The following is a 22493-nucleotide window of genomic DNA, read 5'->3' on the forward strand; positions in this document are numbered from 1 at the left end:
ATGGTTTTGATCCAGCGACTTCTAGGTTATGGGCTGCACCAGGCTTGCGCAGCGCCACTCTGGTCGTGGTTGATGCCCTCCGTAGTCGTACTTGAGGCAAAGTTTGACGAAATCAGTAACAGGTTGATCAATGTTCCCAGAGAGGTGAAGCTGCCGCCCCGACCTTCCTTCTGTGAAGGTGATTCCAGTCACTCCCCACTTTCCCATCAGAGCAACGTCACAGAAGAAATAACATCGCCTTCACAGAACAATCATTCAGCACGAAAGTAAAATATCTGAACTATGCTGACCAGAATCAGTCTGCTCAAACGTCTGTTCTTGTTGGAAGAACAAATCAGAAGGTGAATAGTTGTCTGGCTACCGAAGGGCAGTAATGTCGCAGCTCCTGGTTCAGGGAGCAGAGTGCCGCAGCGGAAGCGTGCTGGGCCGTTACACCGAGGTCGAGGAAACGGGGCTAATCTCGGCTATTTACATTCTCCCTCTCATCAAAAGTGATCATTACGCACGTTCCTGTTTGCTTTGCAGCAAATACCTATCAGAATCTTTCTTGCAGGCTCATCCTGACATTAGTCCCAGGAATGAAGGAGACAGCATGACACGTTACATCATTGTAAAGGTCACAAATAGGGAACTACAGTGAAAATGCTTTAAAGTCTCAGCAGCTCTCACAGCATGTGTAGGGAGAGAAAACAACTAACGTTTCGAGTCCAGGTGACCCTTTGAGAAATCTGGATTGGAAACGTTACCCAGTAGTACCCCACAGAGGAGCAATATAGATACATACTGATGTCCGTGAATAGCTCACAATAAGGAAATAAAGCATTATCGAACAATAAATCACAACAGAAACCGAGTTCCCAACTTCCCCTCTCGGACGGATGTGAACAATCCAACCAGCCAGACTATTTACAACAAGAGAAGACGAATTTTACCCGAAGTCCTGGGCTCAATATTAATTCCTCAACCAGAGTCACAGAAGGAGATTATCGAGTCATTAACTGGGCTGCCGCCTGTCGGGTCTTGCTGTGCGTATTTTAGCAGGAATCTCATGCCCTGAGACCAACGCTTTTCCATTGAATTGGAGGAATTGGATCTTCCTGAGGTTGAAAATCTTGCTGGTGAAATTTAACCTCTTGGAGGAAAATAAAACAATAGGAGTGGGATTCGAACCCTCGCTTCCAGAAACGACTGCGATCTGAACGCGGCACCTTTGACCGCGCGGCCATCCTGATGCATTGAATTCCGTACACAAAGATCCGCACACAAATCGACTTAAATTCTATCTTCATCGTCAATTCATTTCAAACAAGATATGCTTTTCCTACTTTTGACCGCGAGCTAGAGTCCTGTATCTGAGTGCCATCCCTGTCCCTGCCGCTCGGGGTTAAGAAGCTTCGCATTGCTGCATTGATCAGTTTGCTCCAATCAACAAGGACCGAACTACCGCCGACCTGTTCCTCACCCGAAGATATTGAGAGTCCAAGATCTGAGCGACGTGCTGTATCTAATCGGAGTCGAGGAATCGAGGCTATTGACTGCTATTTACATTCTTCCTTTCCTTCCAAACATGGCCGGGATTTTCTCAGACCTTACTTTCTTGCTATTCTGTTCGTTCAATTATCTCTCATCTTGGTGCTTTGTTTAGATGCTTAGCTGTCCACAATATCTTTTTGATCTGGACAAATAATCGATGCTCCAATTAGAACAAAATGTTTTGTTTCAATCGGTTCAATCCAATCCTGAGGAGGGAATTCTAATCTCCTCAGGATGATGTTTAATGATTTGCTGAATGATCTGTTTTTTGTTGACGCCTTGAAAGGTTATGTCACTGGATTGGGAATCCAGGGGACAGCAATAATCTTTGGGACAGAGAATAACTCCCAGGACGGCAGCTGGTGAAATTTAAATTCACTGATTTCGTGAATCTGGAATTTAAAGGCATCGGAGCTGGTTACATTTGGTCAGGAGTAAGGTGGCACATTTTCTGATTGGTTGTTTAATTCTCCGCAGTAAATACACAACTTCTTCACCGACTATCCACAATGTTTTCAAAAACAGTTGAATTTCCACGATATTTCCAATGTAACTGATATTGTTGCACAAATAATGTAATCAGACGAACAGTGCGTTTCGGAAGCTGAGATTTTCCAATAGTTCAAGTGTTGGTCTCCAAATCCAATGGCCTTTTTCGAAGGAGATTCTATCCCTTCTCACAGGCAGATTGGGACTCCGGACATCGCATGAAAGCACTAACTTCCTGGAGTGATTTCAGGCTGGGTTTATAATGCTTTATATCGAACAAATTGTCAATGACTGTCCTGTTAAAAGCAGTTCAGTTAGCGGAGTGGCTGTGGCTTTGTACTTGCAATCAAATGGGGCAGCACAGTAGCACAGTGGTTAGCACAGTTGCTTCACAGCTCCAGCAAGCTGTCTGTGCGGAGCCTGCGCGTTCACCTTGTGTCCAAGAAGAGAGCCAAGAAAGTCATTAAGAAACCGGCAGTAAAGGGCGGCAAGAAGCGGCGAAGTTCGAGGAAGGAGAGTTACTCCATCTACATCTACAAAGTGATGAAGCAGGTTCACCCCGACACCGGCATCTCCTCCAAGGCCATGAGCATCATGAACTCGTTCGTCAACGATATTTTCGAGCGTATCGCGGGTGACGCTTCCCGCCTGGCCCATTACAACAAGCGCCACACCATCAGCTCCCGGGAGATCCAGACCGCCGTGCGCCTGCTGCTGCCCGGGGAACTGGCCAAGCACGCCGTGTCGGAAGGGACAAAGGCGGTCACCAAGTACACCAGCTCCAAGTAAAACTGCACAATGGACTGAAAACCACCCCAAACACAACGGCTCTTTTAAGAGCCACCCACAATATCTGTGAAAAAGCTGCACCGTCTTTTCCCGCATTGACTTCATGAGAAATCTCTTTGTGGAGGATAGAGATTTGTTCCGTTCCAGAATGTTGTGAATGTGGCTTCATACCCGCCCGTCACAGACAGTTTCACACAGAAGAGACACTCAAACTGAAGTGAGAGCGGATTTTAAACCCAGTCTAGTATTTGTGACGGACAATGAGGAGAAACACAATTTCAGGAGGGAATTATTTAAATTTAATGATAAATATATTCATAGTTTAACAACAGGTGAGTTAATGGAAATTATTATTTTGTTTCTCTCGGGTGACCTGGTTCCCGCTCCCAGAACAGAGTAAAGGCGGGAATGAAGAGGGTATTTTTGGGCTGATGTGTTTATTCCGCAGTTTTCCCAGGGGGCGGAATCAGCGAGATTTGAGCACACACAGGACCTGTGTCCATTGCAGCGCTTTAAGATCTGCCTCTCCCCGGCCCTCCCTATTCTCCGGACACAAAGCTGCCTGTTCCACCGGCGGGATAGACTCGGGGATTCTCTCCACAGTTCCCAGTGTAACATTCCCGGCCGCTTTCAGGAGAGAGGCTCAGAAATCAGCCCTTTCTCTCTGTCCCTGTGTAGCCTGTGTGAAGGAGTTGGTTGGTAGTCTCTATGTTTCTGCTTTTGCAGTGAGCTGAGATTTGCTCCGTTTTAAATTGCTGAACGGGGTCTTATTACCGCCGGTTACAGATAAGAGACTGACAAATTCAAACTGTTCCTAAAATAGAGCCAGGATTCTGGGAGGGAAAACCCAATAAACAGATCACAAAGTGTGAGATTCAAATGGTTTCCTGAACATTGAGCCGTTCCGTTATTTGGGATTTTCCTGCACTGAAATTGGCGGGAGTTTCGAATTTGAAAATGTCAGCCAATCAAAACCTCCAGATTCTTCTCTCTGGCCTGTGATTGGTTAATTGATGACTGCCCTAAAGTTTTTAAATATAATTTGTTTCCACAGACAAATACCAGAATATTCTGAACATGAATAAATGTAACGTCTGCTCCACACAGGTCACAGGGAAGAGTGTCGCCAGCTCCTCACCCACATTTCGGACATTGTCACTGACAGAGCACAGAGACAGACAGGCCATCAGTTCCACAGTCTCAGGCAGCATAAATAGTTCCAGAGACACATTTTCAACTCATTAATCAAACAGCAGGAGAGACAGACGCTGTGTCCATGTCAGCCTAACTCAGTACCACTGACAGGAGGCCCCATAAATCCCAGTGCAAATTCTCACCCTCTCTCGGTGCTATGTCTTTTCGTCCACGTCTTTTCGTCCAACGTCTTTTTGTCCGCCCGTCTTTTGGTCCAACGTCATTTTGTCCGGTGATTTATTTCGTCAAAGATTTTTTGTGACTTTTTACGTGTTTTTGCTGGATGATTTTTTTTGTCAAAGACTTTTTGTAACTTGACTTTTAGTAACTTGCTTAGTAGCACTCCACTCCACTTTAACTTTTGTACATGGAAATCTTCTCTAATGCACATAATATACAATAAAGGATCTTTATTACCGGCCTCTTTCCTTTAACGAGTCTCGTTAAAGGATAGTTATTATCGTTCTCTCCCCTTTAACGAGCCTCGTTAAAGGATAGATATTATCTGTCTCTTTCCTAATCCCGAATTCGCCCATCCCGAAATGGCAAAGTTCATTGTGTCAACGAAGAGTAAACGGAAGGTGGCTGATGGAAATAACTATATCTACGATTTTCATTCGAGCAGTGCAAACCAAGGAAAAGAATACTGGAGATGTGAGAAAAGAAGGCTATGTTCAGTGCGGATTCACACGGTCACGGAAAACAATGAGCCTAAAATTATTTATTTCTCTAATGAGCACCTTCATCCAGCTGATGTCGATTCGTTAAATGCTAGAAAAGCAGTTGCAGAAATAAAGCATGAAGCAGTGGAAAACATAGCAGCAAGTTCGCGTAGCATACTAGCGGCCAAGTTTACGCAGCTATCAGAAAATACCTGCTCTCAACTCCCAAGGCTGCCCGTCGTCTCAAGGACTATTCAAAGGTGCCGACAAAAAAATTCTGGATTTCCCGCTAATCCAGCGGCTAGACACGGTTTTGAAATACCTGACAAATATTGCAAGCTTGACAATGGCGAGCAGTTTCTGAGATACGATTCGGGCGTCGAGGATCAACAGCGCTTACTAGTATTCGCATCAGAAAGTGCTCTTTAGGATTTAGCATCATATCGTCATTGGGCATGTGATGGAACATTCAAGATTGAACCACAACAGTGGTTTCAACTGTTCTGCATTCATGTACAAGTTAAAGGTAGCAGTCTACCACGGGTCTTTGCATTACTGCCGAATAAAAGGAAGCAGACATACGAATTATTCTTTGACCAATTGAAAATTATGCAACCTGATGCAGATCCGATTGATATCATGGCAGATTTCGAAGCTGCAGTTCACAAGGCAATTAATTCATCATTCCTTAATGCATCTGTCGTGGCATGTTTGTTTCATTTGAGCCAATCTGTGTTTCGAAAAATTACCGATTTAGGCCTCAAAGAAAAATACAACACAGACTCTGAATTCTGTCTTAAAATTCGATGTTTTTCAGCATTAGCTTTCCTCCCCGTTGAAGATGTCGAAGAGGCTTATGAAGATTTGATAGACGATGAAGAAATACCTGCTGAATTCATCGTTTACTTCGACTTGACTTACATAGGCATTGTGAGAGGACGTGGTGCCAGACGAAGGAGAGAAACACCTACGTTCCCGACAGCTGTATGGAATGTTAATCAGCGTGTTCTACAAGATCTCCCGAGAACAAATAATGCTGCCGAGGGGTTTCATTCTGCGATTAAGCGTTCGGCGGGTGGAGCTCATTTGAATATCTGGAGGTTAATCAAAACTCTGAAGGAAGAGGAAGGGTTAATAATAGGCAAAAAGGCTCAAATTCTTCGGGGGATCAGGCGACTTCATGTACGCAATATAAGAAAATAACTGAACGCCTCAAAAGATTGGTCGTTGAATATGATCCTACAGCGAAAATTGATTTCTTGAGGAATGTTGCTCACAATTTACATCAATTTTAAGTAATTTGGGAATTCATCAGTAGTAAACTTTTAGATCTTTTTAACTGCATTTTTAGATTTTTTAACTTTTTAACTGCATTTTTAAGCTTGCATTTTACTTGAATTTCATCAATTACTTGCATTTTAGCAATTAAATTCACTTGCTGTATTATAGAATATAGAGAAATACAGCACAGAACAGGCCCTTCGGCCCACGATGTTGCGCCGAACTTTTGTCCTAGGTTAATCATAGAATTTTGGACAATTTGTCATGGCCAATCCACCCATTGTGCCTGCTTTCTATCAATTAAATGCTTTTATACGGAGTTGATTTGCAATTGGTTAATTGGACGAAGTGACGTTGGACAAAAAGACGGGTGGACAAAAAGACGTTGGACCAAAAGACGTGGACGAAGTGTCGTTGGACGAAAAGACGCGACACGCCTCTCTCATCCTCACTCTATCAGTTCCACGATGGAGCAGGCTTAGTGAAATAATCAATATCAGAGAAAACTGGTTTCCGGTTAAGAATTACACAATTAACCTTAATAATGTACTCTGAGATTCGAGTTAAATACGAGTCACATCACTCACATCAGGGATGGCTGTACTAATCCCCAGAGTGTGTCCTCACAAATACATTAGATGCAAACCCAAATATCAGCTCCATTCTCAGATTGAGATATGCTGAATGTGACAAAGATACAAATTCCGATTCTCATTTAAAACTCACCTAATTTATGAAAATAAAAGATACAATTTTATTTCGATGACTAAGAACTGAGCTGTAACTTGCAAACTATTGCAAAATCCTCACTCACTCAGTTCCAGATGGAAGACACTGCCGCAATTCCAGACTGTGGTCCATTTTACATTCATGTCAGAATTCTGACTCAGAATCAGTTTGAGTGTCACAGATCATATCAATGTGAGCATCTTGAGTTAAACTTCCAGAACAATCCAGTATCAGATTGAAGGTTACATTATCTTTCACAATTGTGTTTGATATTAAATGCTGGTCCAAAGCTATCACACATTTTTTGCTTAAAACCTCCCACAGCAATGGTCTCTTTCTGTGCTGGAAATTTACGTGAAATGAATGCAAACTTATAAACTGTCCCTGAGATTGAAAGGTCACATCCTGAATCGCATCCGCACATTGAGCCACAGAGCCTGACAAGTACAGGATAATCCTCAAACAGTTGTTGAGAGTAAGATCCATCCTCACACTAGAAATGGTTAAAATACTCTCAGAGTGGAAACAATAATGACATGCAAATGAAATGAAAATCGCTTATTGTCACGAGTCGGCTTCAATGAAGTTACTGTGAAAAGCACCTCGTCGCCACATTCCTGCGCCTGTTTGGGGAGGCTGGTACGGGAACCGTGCTGCTGGCCTGCCTTGGTCTGCTTTAAAAGCCAGCGTTTTAACCCAGTGTGCTAAACCAGCCATTAAATGGAAAGATTGGAAGACTGATGGCAGACTGCTCGCACACACACAGGTATACACACACACAGATATACACACGTATACACTCAGATACACACAGTATACAGGCCCTCACACATTATACACACAGAGTTACACACTCACGTACACTCAAACATACACACACAGGTATACACACACACAGGTATATATATATACACGTGTACACACGGTATACAGAGCCACACACATTATACTCACACAGTTGTACACACCCGCACACAGGTATATACACACAGGCACATAAACATTCACACATATTCTCAAATACACATACATATATAGAAGCACATGTGTGCACACACACAGATATACACAGAGACACTTACATTGCATCAGATTAATAATTTATCCAGCTACAGTGAAGTAACAGCGATATATTTCCAAAACAGGATGGTGACTGACTGGAGGAGAGCCTACAGGTCGTGGTGTCGCTCTGTGTCAGCCGCCCTTGTCCCTCTCTAGATGGTGGTGGATGTGGGTTTGGAAGGTGTTGCCAAAGGAGCCTTGGTGACTTCCTGCAGTGAATCCTGTAGCTGGTATACACGCTGCCAATCTGCATCAGTGTTGGAGCGAGTGAGGGTTTACAGATGGGATGCCGATCAAGCGGGATACCTTGTCCTAGATGGTGTCAAACTTATTCAGTGTTGTTGAAATTGCAACTATTAAGGAAATGGAAATTATTCCATTACATTCCTGATTTATGCCGTGTCGACAGGGTTTGGGCAGCCAGGGAGTGAGTGACTGGCCACAGGAGTCGGTGTCTTTGACCTGCCTTGCAGCTACAGAATTTATATGAGCAGTTCAGTTGCTGGCCAATGGCAATCAGTAAGATGTTGGGAGTAGGGTTTCAGTGATGGTAATTGTGGTGAATGTCAAGGGGTGATGGTTCGATTCTCACTTATTATGAAATATGAAAATATGAAAATCGCTTATTGTCGCAAGTAGGCTCCAAAATAAGTTACTGTGAAAAGCCCCTAGTCGCCACATTCCGGCGCCTGTTCGGGGAGGCTGGTACGGGAATGCTCTTTTCTTGGAAATTTCAGGCAAAGCCTGGATAATGTCCAGGATTGCTGCATTTGTACATGGACTGTTTCATTAACAGAGGAGTTGTGAATGGTGCTGAACATTGTGCAATCACGGAAAGCCTGAGATGGTGGGTGTTTGCAATATTTACAGCGTGTGTCCCTGTGTGAGTACATACCATTTCAGACATTGATTGCACATATTAAGTGTTTGCTGGAAGGGGGAAGCCGAGTTTAAAAAGAAACGTGTCCTGTAAAGAAATGTCAGATCAGACAGACTTGTGGCGAGCAGCTGAATATTTCTTTTTACTTTAACGGAAAGTGTTTCGTTTTACTGTACCGGATATTAAGAAAAGTAACTAGCAGAGAATGGTTTCGATCCATCGACCTCTGGGTTATGGGCCCAGCACGCTTCCGCTGCGCCACTCTGCTCCTTATTATTGTGTTGTAGCGACACAATTCTTCACTTTCGCAGTGTTGTTCATCAGGAGCACATGTGCTCGACAGCGCACCCTGGCGGCACAATTCCACTCTGTCACTTACCAACAATGGAACACACACAGCAGCAGGACACTGTCACCTTACACAAGATAACACACACGCAAAGGAGAATCGACTGTCTGATCATATATGGAAAGTGATCCTTCCTAAAATCTAGCCTCTTTCCTCTTGTGTAACTGTGTTCTCTGCATCTTCGCTCTGTTATTGAAAGGTTTTCCCTGATGTTAAGTAAACTGCTTTCCGATATTTAAGTATATTCTCTCCCGCTGAACTGTGATTTCTACCGTGGAACCGAGATCTCTATACTGTGTAATTGCTCTCTGCTGTGGAATATGATGTCTGCTGTGAACTGGGCACTCCGCTGGGAAACTGCGATCTCTCCTGTGGAAATGTGCTCTCTGCTGTGGGACTGTGTTCTCTGCTGTCAAACTGTGCTCTCTGCTGAGGAAATGTGGACCACATGTGATGCAGCTGAGGATGATGAGTGATCATTGTGGACATTGTGAACTTACTGGCCAGAAACGTCAGAATTCTATTTTTGTTTTTAATGGACAGCTACAATCCACGTATTTATTCTGAGACACAACAATGAAGAAAAGTGAATCAGTGCTCAGCAGATTCGAACATCCCACACCTCCGGTTTGTTCTTATTGAGAACCCCGTCCTCAATTGAAATTTTTGCTCTAAGGATTGGACCACCGCCTCCTGTGAATACGGCAGCAATACCTCCAAGATCTGATCTGTAACAGAATCACAGAATAATGCAATGTCCCCTCGTGACAGACCCTTCTAGTGAGGGGAACAGGTGATCCCTATCCGCCCTGTCTATACCTATCATAATCTTGTGCACCTCGATCAGATCACCCCTCAGTCATCTCTGTTCCTGGGAGAGAAGAAAAACGAACCTCTCTTCATATCTTAAAAGCAAGCAAGCAACATCCTGCTGATTCACCTCCGCACCCCATTCAGTGCAGTAACATATTTCATATGACGCGTTGACCAGAATTGCACACGGTACTCCAGCTGTGGCCTCACCAACATTCTATACAACTCCAACATGACCTGTCTGCTTTTGTAATCCATGCCCCGATTGATAAAGACAAATATCTCAGATGCCTTTTCCAGCAGCCTATTAACCTGCCCTTCTGCCTGCAGAGATCTATGGACAAACACTCCAAGGTCCCTTTGTTCCTCAGGACTTCCCAGTGTCAGGCCATTCACATTAATCCTATAATAATATAATAGCCTTTATTGCCACAAATAGGCTTATATTAGCACTGGAATGAAGTTACTGCGAAAATGCCCTAACAAATGGATCACATCTCATTTTCAGCGTTAAATTCCATCAGCCACTTTTCTGCCCATTTGACCATCCCGTCTACATCTTCCTGCAACTCAAGACACTCAACCTCACTGTAAGCTTGAAACTCAGTGAAAGGATTTCACTCTCCTCTCGGAATCTGATCACCACCTCAATCCTAACATTCAGCTTTGGTGGGCAGACAAGACAACTTCCTTCCCGCAGCCCCCCAGCGCAGACTGGATAATATCCCAAACTCCTATCCTGCTATTGTCACATTGCTCCCCCACCTTGTTCTCTTCACAAAACACCAGGAATCTCAGACCAAATCTTCAGACCTTTGATTCTCTCTTCAAACGACATCTTGTCCCTGATTATGTCCATCCTGGGAAGAGGGGCTTGACATTACGAGTTTCTCTGCAGACATCCAGTTGCTGTTGATGGACCAAAAGAGGCCTCAAACCTGAAAGTGTTTCAGGCCTGTGAGCATGTCTCCATTAGACAGTGCATTCAGTACCTGCAGAGTAGACAACAATGGAGAGAAGGTTGAGCAATTTCAGCGTCACAATTCTCTGGACATAGAGGATTCAAAATAAAACTTATTGAAAATACTGAACAGATCCTCTGAGAACAGGACTTAAGTCAAAGGGGAAAATCCAATGGATTTCTAGTGGAAAGATTTAACAACTGGATGATGGCAGCTGAAATTTGTCCTTGCGTTATAATCTCTGTAGATATTATACTGAATTGAAACCTGCAAAAGGCATACTTTTCGACTAGAAATCCAACACATTTCCCTCTGTTATGGAAGTTGTCAATCGCACAGATGGTCAAACGGAATAAGGCTCGGCTGGGATTTTAATCCATATTTTTCATTAGGGAACAGACACTATAACGCACTAAGATACAGAGTGTGAGGATGTTCAGCTAATCACAACGGAATGCTGGAAATACTTTACTGATCTGTAGTATCTGTGAAAAGAGAAATAGTTAACATTTCACATCCTGACCTTTCATTGCAATGACCTGTTTCTCTCTCCACAGAAGCTGCCGGATCAGCTGAATATTTCCAGCATTTTCTGTCTTTGTTTCAGATTTGCAGCATCCGCAGTATTTTGCTTTTGGGCCAAAGGACAATGAGTTGCCTTTCCTGCCCTCAGGGTTATTGCAGGTCTCTCTGTCTGTGGCTGTCGCTGATTCGGCCAAACATTTACATTCTATCATTAATTGTCCGTGAGAATGGGCGGTGGGGTGATTCTGGAACCGCTGCAAGTCCATATGGTGTATGTACACACACAGTGCTGTTAGGGAGGGTTCCAGGTTTGGATGGTGCCTCGCGGAGGAAAAGTCAATGTCAGGAGTGGGATTCGAACTCTGACCTCCAGAGGAGACTGCGACCTTCACTCGGCTATCCTGAAGTATTCGAAAGGTAAGGTGCGATTGGGCCGAAATCGGGTGCTCTTTCCGAGGTTCGGTACCGACTCGATGGGCCGAATGGCCTCCTTCTGCACTGGAGGCATTCTATGATTATTTAAACAGGGTGAAAATGGCAGCATCAGGAAACAAGGACAAGTTAAGGTCGCAGACCAGAGTAAGTGTCCTATGTAATGACACATAGAACATGAAAAATAATTAGATAAATAGATTTATTGTGGACTTATGCCATCTGCTGGCTGAACGGGAGCCGTTCGACACGGACACTTTCATTCAGAAGCGTTTTAAGTTGGAGTGAAATAACGTACGCAATGTAAGTATTTATTACGAAACAGTTTATAAAACTAATCTAAAGAACCAAAAGGACACAAAAAGAATCAGCGGGTGATGGTGGTATAGTGGTGAGCATAGCTGCCTTCCAAGCAGTTGATCCGGGTTCGATTCCCGGCCATCGCAATAACAAATTAGAAACTTTTGCGCCCCTTCGTTAGTTTCAAACTGAGGAAGAGAAACAGTTTCTCACTCAGAATTTATGCCCAATTAGGGAGGGGAGTGAAATAAGTAACTTTCTCATCATTTTTAATGTGGTTTCAATATGGACAGTGTTCCACTATTCACCCACAAGCCGTCAAACAACAGCTAAAAGTCACAGCTTTTTCACCAGCCTCATGATGTGGACGAAAGACACAACAGACACGTTACAGACGAGGATGGGATTTGAAGCCACGTGTACAGAGCACAATGGATTATTGTGCATCACCTTAACCACGTGGTACAGATGCTTTACTGCATGGCCCTTTAATATCCCTCAATCTAACGACTTTGCGTTTCTTTCGCACGGTTGGGTGTAAATAAAACATGAATCTATGAGGAGAAACACTAACTGCTCAGCAGTTGGGCTTGTGGCGCAACGGTAGCGCGTCTGACTTCAGATCAGAAGGTTGTGTGTTCAAATCACGTCAGGCTCACGGTGTTCCAGGAATTTCTCTCTCTGTGGTGATGTTCTGGAAATGACTCCGATCTAAACCGCAATGCTGGTAATTTTTTTCCGGCTGTATTATTAGCAATTTTTTCCGGCTGTATTACCCGCTCAGTTTATATTTTTGAGCAGTTTCATTAAATATCAGGGGACTCGGCTAGTTCAGTCGGTAGAGCATGGGACTCCACATCCCAGGGTCGAGGGTTCGAGCCGCACGTTGGGCGTTTCCATATTATTATCTGAGAATATTGAACCAACTGTTTGGGCAGCATGGTAACACAGTGGTAAGCACAGTTGCTTCACGGCCCCAGGTTCGATTCCCGCCTTGCTGCCCATGGGTGAGACCAGAACTACTGGTCAGTTAAAAACAAGGATGTTGCCCTTTTCGGACGGAGATGAGGAAATTTCTCACTGTCAGAGAGTTGTGCGTCTTTGGAACTCTGCCTCAGAAGGCGGTGGAAACGGGACATTGATTATTTTTAAGGGGGAGATGGGGAAATTCATGTTCAGCAAATAAATCAAAGGTTTATCGGACTTACATACAACCATTCCATTCAGCCAGTTACCTGGGTGCACAAGCACTGGGTGCGGTTTTTATTTGATATATCAATTCCACACCATGGTGAAACGGTCTTAAAATATCGCTTTCATTTCTTCACGTGTTCTGCACTGAAATATTCGCTGCAATACCTTCACTGGAGCGCCACCTTCCTCCCGATTTCAGTCAATGACACCATCCGGGCTCCTCCGGATTTTTGAACCCGGGACCTCTCACATTTTATCACAGCTGAGAATCAATGTCAATGTCAGGAGTGGGATTCGAACCCTCGCCTCCAGAGGAGACTGCGACCTGATGTATCCAAACGGATCGGAGGGGATAGCCGAGTTGGGGTGCGCTTTCCGAGGGTCAGTGCAGACTGGATGGCCGAATGGTCTCCTTCTGCACTGGAGGGATTCTATGATTACTTAAACAGGGTGTAAACGGCAGCATCGGGACACAAGGACAAGGTGAGGTCTCAGGCCAGAGCAAGAGTCCTATGTAATGACACACAGAACATCAGAAATAAATACATTTATTGTGGACTGTTGCCATCTCCTGGCTGAACCGGAGCCGTCCGACACGGACACTTTCATTCAGGAACATTTTTAATTGGAGTGAAATAACATAAACATAGAAAGAAGTTTTTTACGAAACAATTTATCAAACTAATGCAAAGCATCAAAAGGACGTAACATTTGACAGTAAGTGATGGGGGAATACTTGTGAGCATCGCTGCCTTCCAAGCAGTTGATGCGGGTTCGATACCCGGCCATCGCAATAATAATTTGATCGGAAGCGTTTGCGTGATTCCGTGGGTTTCGAACTGAGGAAGAAAGCCTGGAGAAAGTGAGGTGGCTGGAGGCAGGAATCTTCGCTTGTTGTAAATAGTCTGGTTGGATTGTTCACATCCGTCCGAGAGGGGAAACTGTGATCTCGGTTTCTATTGTGGTTTATTATTGGATATTGTTATATATCCTTATTACCCCTCTGTGGGGTATTCCTGGAAGTTATTACATAAACATTTCCCCTTCTGGCTGTTAAATAATTTGAAAACACTGAAAAACTCCTGGTTCTATCTTTACCAAATGACATGACTGTGTTAATAAAACAGAACCCATTCCAGTCAGTGGAGATGTGATATTGGCATCATTAATACTCACACACCACAGCAGATGTTGTCTGTTTCCCTCAGAGAGTCAATTGAAGAGATTCCCTATTTTGCTACTTTGAGCTTCACAATGTTGTAATGCTGTCTGCTTCATTCCTGGGACAAATGTCCGGATCACACTGGAAGCAAGACTTTGATACTAATTTACTGAAAAGAAAAGGCGGATGTGCTGCAGGGTGATAGCGACATGTTTACTTTTGGTGTGAGTGAGAATATAAATAGCAGAGGATGGTTTCGATCCATCGACCTCTGGGTTATGGACCCAGCACGCTTCCGCTGCGCCACTCTGCTCTTTAAAGCCGCTGTGTTCACAGTTACTGCTCTGCGGTAGCCAGATAACTATTCACCTGCTCCATTGTTTTCTTAAACGAAAACCCACGTGTTATGAAGCTCACCTTTGCTGGGGAATAACAGGAAACATCAGCACGGCTGTAACAGACAGAGAAAGACACACAGAGAAGCAGGAAGAGACTATCAGGGCACACACACAATGACACACACAAAAGGTGCCGAACAAAGCAGCAAGATACTGAGATGGACAAACTGGTTATTTGGGAAAAAGGGATTATTTGTTGAACAAAGATAGGCATTTAAATGCATTTCCTGCTGTGCAACTGTGGTCTCTGCTGTGTCACTGCTCTGTCGTGGAAATATTATCCGTCTGAAGCAGATCCTTTCTCCGCCATTACTGAGACGAAGTTCCAGATTTACCATATCCTGACAGGAAAGATTAGTTCAGGCCTCTGGATTTTCAGACCAGTTCGCTCACCTGAACATTCACAGATAACAATATGGAAGCGCCCAACGTGGGGCTCGAACCCACGACCCTGGGATTAAGAGTCCCATGCGCTACCGACTGAGCTAGCCGGGCTGGTGCCAAAAGTACTATTAACCCTCTTCCTGAGGAGTTAGAATTTGCTAAGCAGCGAAATTTGTATCGAACCGTTTACTAAAATTCCGATTAATTCTTCGGTCACAGTCGCTGGGAGCAGGGCTCGAACCTGCTGGGGAAAGTCCATAACCACTCGATCATCGCAGCTATGTTCAGCAGGTCATTCATTAATAATGTAGTGGATACAAAACATTATAAAACCAGCCTGGAATCACTCCAGGAAGTGCTTGCATTCCTGCGATGAACGGTGCCCCGGTGTTTGTGTGAGGAGCGGTTGAATCGGCCTTAAAAATGACCATTGGATTTGGAGAGAAGCCTTGAGTGACTCGAAATTCCCGGCTCCCTAAACGCACAATTCCACTGATTCAATTGTTTGCGGAAGAAAATCAGTTAAATTGGAAATATCCTAGAAGTTCATTTTTGCTTTACATGGAACAGCACCGAACTTCCCAGTCTAGATCCAAATTAAAGCAATTCAATCAGAGAAACTGACAGCACAGAAGGAGACCTGTGCGGCACGGTAGCATGGTGGTTAGCATAAATGCTTCACAGCTCCAGGTGGATTGGCCATGTTAAATTGCCCGTAGTGTAAGGTTAATGGGGGGATTGTTGGGTTACGGGTATAGGGTGGATATGTGGGTTTGAGTAGGGTGATCATTGCTCGGCGCAACATCGAGGGCCGAAGGGCCTGTTCTGTGCTGTACTGTTCTATGTTCTATGAATGGTTACGTGATGACGCATCCACAATGATCAGCTGTTCTCCCCGGATCGCGCTCAAAGCACAAGCCTGGAGCAGCTGCTCAAACAGGAAATACATTATTTTTTGTTACAAGTCTTTGGTCGCCAGTCTTTGAGAGATCAGAATTTCTCCATGGTGTCAGGAGTGGGCAGTATGGCACAAGGACTTCACCCCCTCAGCCCGCTACTGTCATAGAATCATAGAATCCCTACAGTGCATAAGAAGACCATTCGGCACAACAAACATGTACTGACCCTCCGATGGCTCACCCACCTGCCCTCCACTGGAATATTGGGTCCGATGGAGCAACTCTGCCCTCCAATTCCAACCCCTGATTTCCGCTCTCCCTCTCATGAGTGGGGTGCAGGATTGGAGGGTCAGCGCAGACTCGGTGGGCCGAATGGCCACCTTCTGCATTGCACTGGTTTCTATGGAAACAGATGTAATCACAGTATTTATTCAATTGGTTTAAATATTGGCTCGCAGCTGGCAGGTTTACAGGCCTCGTGGCCTAATGGATAAGGCGTCTGACTTCGATGAATTTGGTGATGATATCAGAAGATTGCAGGTTCGAGTCCTGCCGCGGTCGTTTTACACATTAATCCGGTGGAACTTGCTGACAGCCGAGCTTTTCCTCCTCAGCTCAAAGTTCCACCTTTCCATCCAAACATTGCAGGGCTTTTTTTGGAATATAATTTCTTGCAACATTGTTCATTCAAGTCGCTTTCATCCTAGTATTTTGTTTAGCCCCTGATGAATCCACAGCATCTGTTTGACTTGGATAAAGTGTAGAATAAAATATTATGTATCAATCGGTTCAATAAAATTCTGCGGAGGAAATTCTAATATCGTCAGGAAGACAGACAGAGTCAAAGGGTCATAGATGTTTGCAGCATGGAAACAGCCCTTCGGCCCTGCTTGTTAATGCCGCCCAGTTTCTATCACTAAGCTAGTCCCACTTTCCCGCATTTGGCCCATATCCATCTATACCCACCCTCACCATGTAACATTCTCACTGATTTTTAAAAGACAAAATGATCCCCGCCCCTCCCACTGCCTCTGGCAGCCCGTTCCAGATGCTCCTCATTACCTTATTTATGCTCCTCATTATTTCATAGACCTCTATGACATCAGCCGAAACCTCCTACGCTCCAGGAAAAAAAGTCCCAGCCTATAACGCCTCCACTTTTCACTCAGACCATCAAATCCTGGTAGCATCCTTGTAAATCATTTCCGCACACTTTCTAGTTTAACAACATCCTTCCGGAAATAGGCTGACCAGAACTGAACACAATATTTCTTGTGTGGTCTTACCAATGTCTTGTACCACTTGAAAAAGACGTCCAAACTTTTGTATTCAATATTGTGACCTTAAAACCTAGCATGCTGAATGCCTTCTTCACCACCCTGTCCACCTGTGACACCACCTTCAAGGAGCTGTGAACCAGTACCCCTAGATCTGTTTGTTCTGTAATTCTCCCCAACTCCCTCCCATTAACTGAGTAGGTCAATCCCTGATTTGATCGACCAAAATACATCACCACCCATTTATCCAAATTAAACTCCATCTGCCAGTCATCGGCCCACTGGCCCAAGATGTTTAATAATCAGCTGAATCAACTGTTTTTTGTTCAGAGGGATGAAAGATTATGTCACTGGATTGGGAATCCAGAGGCCCGAAATAATCTTTGGGACAGGGACTAAATCCCACCATTCAGCTCCACCACCCTCTGACATCAGCTCAGTAATATAAGCTGCTTCATTTCTTAAAGGTACATTGCTTAAACATCGCTTGTTAAAGGTACTCTCACATGACACGTCTAACAGTGTAATTAGATCACCTGATTACCTTGTTTTCACGGCTGAGCGGCCGTTTCTGGAAAGACAAAATCTGCCAGCAGTGCCCCAGATGAAGCTGGCGTCTGTTTTGGAGCTTCTGAAGCCGCATGTTTTCATGGTGCCAAACTCATGCCTAAAGCTGGTGTCGTGATTTAAATCGATTATCAGGCAGAGGATTAGTAATATCAGTATAGACATTTGTGCAAGACAATTCACTCCTCAGGCCAGTTGAACTCGGAATCTAAACTGCATCCTCGTTCCGGATCCACGACACCAATCATCAGGTGACCCTCAATAAGTGGGCCAACGCAGAGTCGCAGGAAATGGATCAACAACGGGGATGGATTCAGACCCGCAGATGCAAAGCACAATGGATTAGCAGCGCATCACCTTCACCTCTCGGCCAACTCGCCATGTAACCTGACTTCACCAAACCACCTCATGGACTTTTAACATCCGCAATAACTAACGGAAGAAGGTTATCCTTATACATTGGTCCTGATGTGCAGCCAGATGTGAAAAGTTGGAAATATAGTTTCTGCAGGCAAATTACATATCAGCTGAAGGATTGTTGTGAATGGACTGATGGGAAACACCATGTCCAACATGTTTCTACACATTGTTAACAAGACACCGCGGAAAGACTGAAAGATACAAACATTTGATCGCATCATAGAACATAGAACATAGAACAATACAGCGCAGTACAGGCCCTTCGGTCCTCGACGTTGCACCGACATGGAAAAAATCTAAAGGCCATCTAACCTACACTATGCCCTTATCATCCATATGCTTATCCAATAAACTTTTAAATGCCCTCAATGTTGGCGAGTTCACTACTGTTGCAGGTAGGGCATTCCACGGCCTCAGCACTCTTTGCGTAAAAAACCCACCTCTGACCTCTGTCCTATATCTATTACCCCTCAATTTAAGGCTATGTCCCCTCGTGCTAGCCACCTCCATCCGCGGGAGAAGGCTCTCGCTGTCCACCCTATCTAACCCTCTGATCATATTGTATGCCTCTATTAAGTCACCTCTTAACCTTCTTCTCTCTAACGAAAACAACCTCAAGTCCATCAGCCTTTCCTCATAATGTTTTCCCTCCATACCAGGCAACATCCTGGTAAATCTCCTCTGCACCCGTTCCAAAGCTTCCACGTCCTTCCTATAATGAGGCGACCAGAACTGTACGCAATACTCCAAATGCGGCCGTACTAGAGATTTGTACAACTGCAACATGACCTCATGGCTCCGGAACTCAATCCCTCTACCAATAAAGGCCAACACACCATAGGCCTTCTTCACAACCCTATCAACCTGGGTGGCAACTTTCAGGGATCTATGTACATGGACACCGAGATCCCTCTGCTCATCCACACTACCAAGAATTTTACCATTAGCCAAATATTCCGCATTCCTGTTATTCTTTCCAAAGTGAATCACCTCACACTTCTCCACATTAAACTCCATTTGCCACCTCTCAGCCCAGCTCTGCAGCTTATCTATGTCCCTCTGTAACCTGCAACATCCTTCCACACTGTCTACAACTCCACCGACTTTAGTGTCGTCTGCAAATTTACTCACCCAACCTTCTGCGCCCTCCTCTAGGTGATTTATAAAAATGACAAACAGCAACGGCCCCAGAACAGATCCTTGTGGTACGCCACTCGTAACTGAACTCCATTCTGAACATTTCCCATCAACTACCACTCTCTGTCTTCTTTCAACTAGCCAATTTCTGATCCACATCTCTAAATCACCCTCAATCCCCAGCCTCCGTATTTTCTGCAATAGCCGACCGTGGGGAACCTTACCAAACGCTTTACTGAAATCCATATACACCACATCAACTGCTCTACCCTCGTCTACCTGTTCAGTCACCTTCTCAAAGAAGTCGATAAGGTTTGTGAGGCATGACCTACCCTTCACAAAACCATGCTGACTATCCCTAATCATCATGATGGACATCACTCAGACGCCTTCAAAATCCGGTCAATGTCGGAGTTATTATGATTCTAATTCGTTATCCAGAGAATCCCTGCGGGACATTCGGCCTCTTGAGTCTGCACCGAACTTCCGAAAGCGCACTCGCCCTGGGCTCACTCCTCCGCTTCTCCCCGTAACCCCGCACTTGCTCATGACGAAGCCAGCTAACCTACACATGGTTAGACTGTGGGAGGAGACAGGAGGGCCCAGAAAAAAACCCACGTAGACACGGGGACAACGTGCAAACTCCACACTGATAGTCACAGAAGTTGAAATCCAACTATGATGAAAGTCCAACTGACAGGATGAATTGTTCAACCTCCGCATGAGTTTGGTGAGTGGGAAAATCAATGACAGATGAATGTATAATTTGTAAAAATGTGAGGTTATCCACTTTGGGAGCAAAATCAGGAAGCGAGATTATCATCTAAATGTCCATGAATAGGAGAGGGGAATGTGCAACGAGACCTGAATGTCCTCGTACACCTGTGGCTGAGGGTAAGCTTGCAGGTGGAGCAGGCATTGAAGGAATCCAACAGTATGTTGGCCTTGATCACGATATGATTTCAGTGCAGGAGCAGGAATGTCTTGGGGCAATTATACAGGGCTTTGTGAGACCACGTCTGGAATATCGTGTGTACATTTGGTGGGTCGGGTACGTTTTGGCGCCGTCCTTTTGGCACCGATCATTTGACACCACCATTTTGGCGCTGAATTAATTTGGCGCTCATTATTTTGGCGCCAAACAGATGAGCGCAGAGACGTATTTCTAGCTTTCAAATGTGAAAAGAGAACAGGCTTATGTAGCACCAAGGCTGTAGATTGTTATCATTAATTGCTGAAGTAGTCTGAATTGGCGCCAAAACAGATGAGCGCCAAAAGGTCGGCGCCAAATGATCGGCGCCAAAAGGGTGGCGCCAAATGGTGGGTCTCCTTCTCTGAGAAAGAATGTTCTTGCTGTAGAGGGAGCGCAGAGAAGGTACAGCAGACTGATTCCTGGGATTAAAGGTCAGACAAATATAGAGAGATTGAGCGGTTGCAAGCGTATTCACTGGGATTCAGAAGAATGCACGGGGGGTCTCATAGAAAGCAACCGAATTCCAAAAGGACTGGGTAGAAGAGATGCAGGAAGAATGTTCCTGATGTTGGGATGTTCAGCTCCAGGGGTCAGAATCTGAGGATATGGGGTAGACCGTGTTGGATGGAGAAGAGTATAAATGTCTAGGCAGGGTTTAGTCAGGTTGGAATTTGCTCCCACAGGAATTTGTTCAGGCAAAAACACTATATTTTCAATAAACAGTTTGACAAAGCACGTGGGGTGAATGCAATCAGCAATACGGGAGGGGAAGCGGGGGAAGGAGGGTGCAGCCTATTGAGTTGGATGATCAGCCATGATCACAATGAATGGCAGAGAAGGCTCGAAGAGCAGAATGGCCTTTACTTTCTCCTATTGTCTATGTTTCTATGATTGGCGAAGAGCAACCTGAAGGCTGCGAGGCGGGCGATGCCTCTGATCTTCACCAGAACAGACAGTGAGACGGAACATTGATCATAAAGAGACAGTGAGAGAATACAACATAATAAACACAGGGAGCAACAATGGGAAATAACAAATCCATTCGCTTGGAATGTTCAATATCGTTTGGAATTGATAAAACCCCGAATGAAAAGGAAATTACATTGGAATTCCCGCCATTTTAGCATCTGGGAGAGAAAGGAGAAACGGAGAGAACAATGTAGGAAGCAAAGAAAGGATGGGACTGCTCCCTTGTACCTCAAAATAAAAGGAAATTAAACTCTACCATTCGGGTATTCAATCAGATTCGGATTCATTTTGAACTCTAAAGCCTAAAGTATTTCTCACTCACTCAATATATTGAGACATTTGAGAATAATGTGACCCCAAAGGATAATGTTGTGTTTCTGCTCTCTAGTTATTTGTTTTTTTCTGTTACTCTTCCATTAGATGTCAATCCACAGTAAGTAACGAAGGAAGCATTTTGGTTAGCACAATTGCTTCACAGCTCCAGGGTCCCAGGTTCGATTGGGTCACTGTCTGTGTGGAGTCTGCACGTCCTCCCCGTGTGTGCGTGGGTTTCCTCCGGGTGCTCCGGTTTCCTCCCTCAGTCCAAAGATGTGCGGGTTAGGTGGATTGGCCGTGATAAATTGCCCTTAGTGTCCAAAATTGCCCTTAATGTTGGGTGGGGTTACTGGGTTATGGGGATAGGGTGGAGGTGTTGACCTTGGGTAGGATGCTCTTTCCAAGAGCCGGTGCAGACTCGATGGGCCGAGTGGCCCCCTTCTGCACTGTAAATGTTATGATATGATTATGATGAAAGGAGAGAGGGAGCGAATATTCTGTTCCCTTTCATGATCCTGTTCTGATCTTCAGTTTACAGAATACAATCAAGGTGTAAATGAGGAAATCTGTCAGCATTGAGATTTAATCTTCGACAGGAGGTGTTGTGGTGCATGACCACGCGTCTCAATGCCGATCCGAAGGCTACGTGTTAAATCACATCAGGCTCACAGAGTTTTTCTGCTAGTTTCAGGATTTTATATCTGGATAAGTTCATTGTGTGGGGCAGTTATGAAAATCACACAAAGATAGGGAGTGAAGTATGTTGTGAAGAGGACAGAAGCAGCTTACAGACGGATA

At 44.6% G+C, this 22493-nt stretch overlaps 1 protein-coding gene and 5 non-coding genes across 6 annotated transcripts; 3 read left to right on the forward strand and 3 right to left on the reverse strand.

Moving 5' to 3' along the window:
- Nucleotides 1-2869, forward strand: LOC119958863 (histone H2B-like). Its single transcript, XM_038787367.1, has 2 exons — nucleotides 1-266; nucleotides 2442-2869. The coding sequence occupies exons 1-2, from the start codon at nucleotides 1-3 to the stop codon at nucleotides 2809-2811; spliced, it is 636 nt and encodes a 211-aa protein (XP_038643295.1). The 3' UTR covers nucleotides 2812-2869.
- Nucleotides 2870-8815: 5946 nt separating this feature from the next.
- Nucleotides 8816-8887, reverse strand: trnam-cau. The gene has a single exon. It is a non-coding gene; the product is annotated as a tRNA-Met (tRNA).
- Nucleotides 8888-12074: 3187 nt separating this feature from the next.
- On the forward strand, nucleotides 12075-12146 carry trnag-ucc. The gene has a single exon. It is a non-coding gene; the product is annotated as a tRNA-Gly (tRNA).
- Nucleotides 12147-14597: 2451 nt separating this feature from the next.
- Nucleotides 14598-14669, reverse strand: trnam-cau. The gene has a single exon. It is a non-coding gene; the product is annotated as a tRNA-Met (tRNA).
- Nucleotides 14670-15176: 507 nt separating this feature from the next.
- Nucleotides 15177-15249, reverse strand: trnak-cuu. Its single transcript has one exon. It is a non-coding gene; the product is annotated as a tRNA-Lys (tRNA).
- A 1260-nt stretch (nucleotides 15250-16509) lies between these two features.
- trnar-ucg lies at nucleotides 16510-16598 on the forward strand. The gene is given in 2 exon segments: nucleotides 16510-16546; nucleotides 16563-16598. It is a non-coding gene; the product is annotated as a tRNA-Arg (tRNA).
- Nucleotides 16599-22493: the final 5895 nt, after the last annotated feature.

Source organism: Scyliorhinus canicula, chromosome 31 (assembly GCF_902713615.1).
Source record: "Scyliorhinus canicula chromosome 31, sScyCan1.1, whole genome shotgun sequence".
In the NCBI taxonomy this organism is placed as follows: Eukaryota; Metazoa; Chordata; class Chondrichthyes; order Carcharhiniformes; family Scyliorhinidae; genus Scyliorhinus; species Scyliorhinus canicula.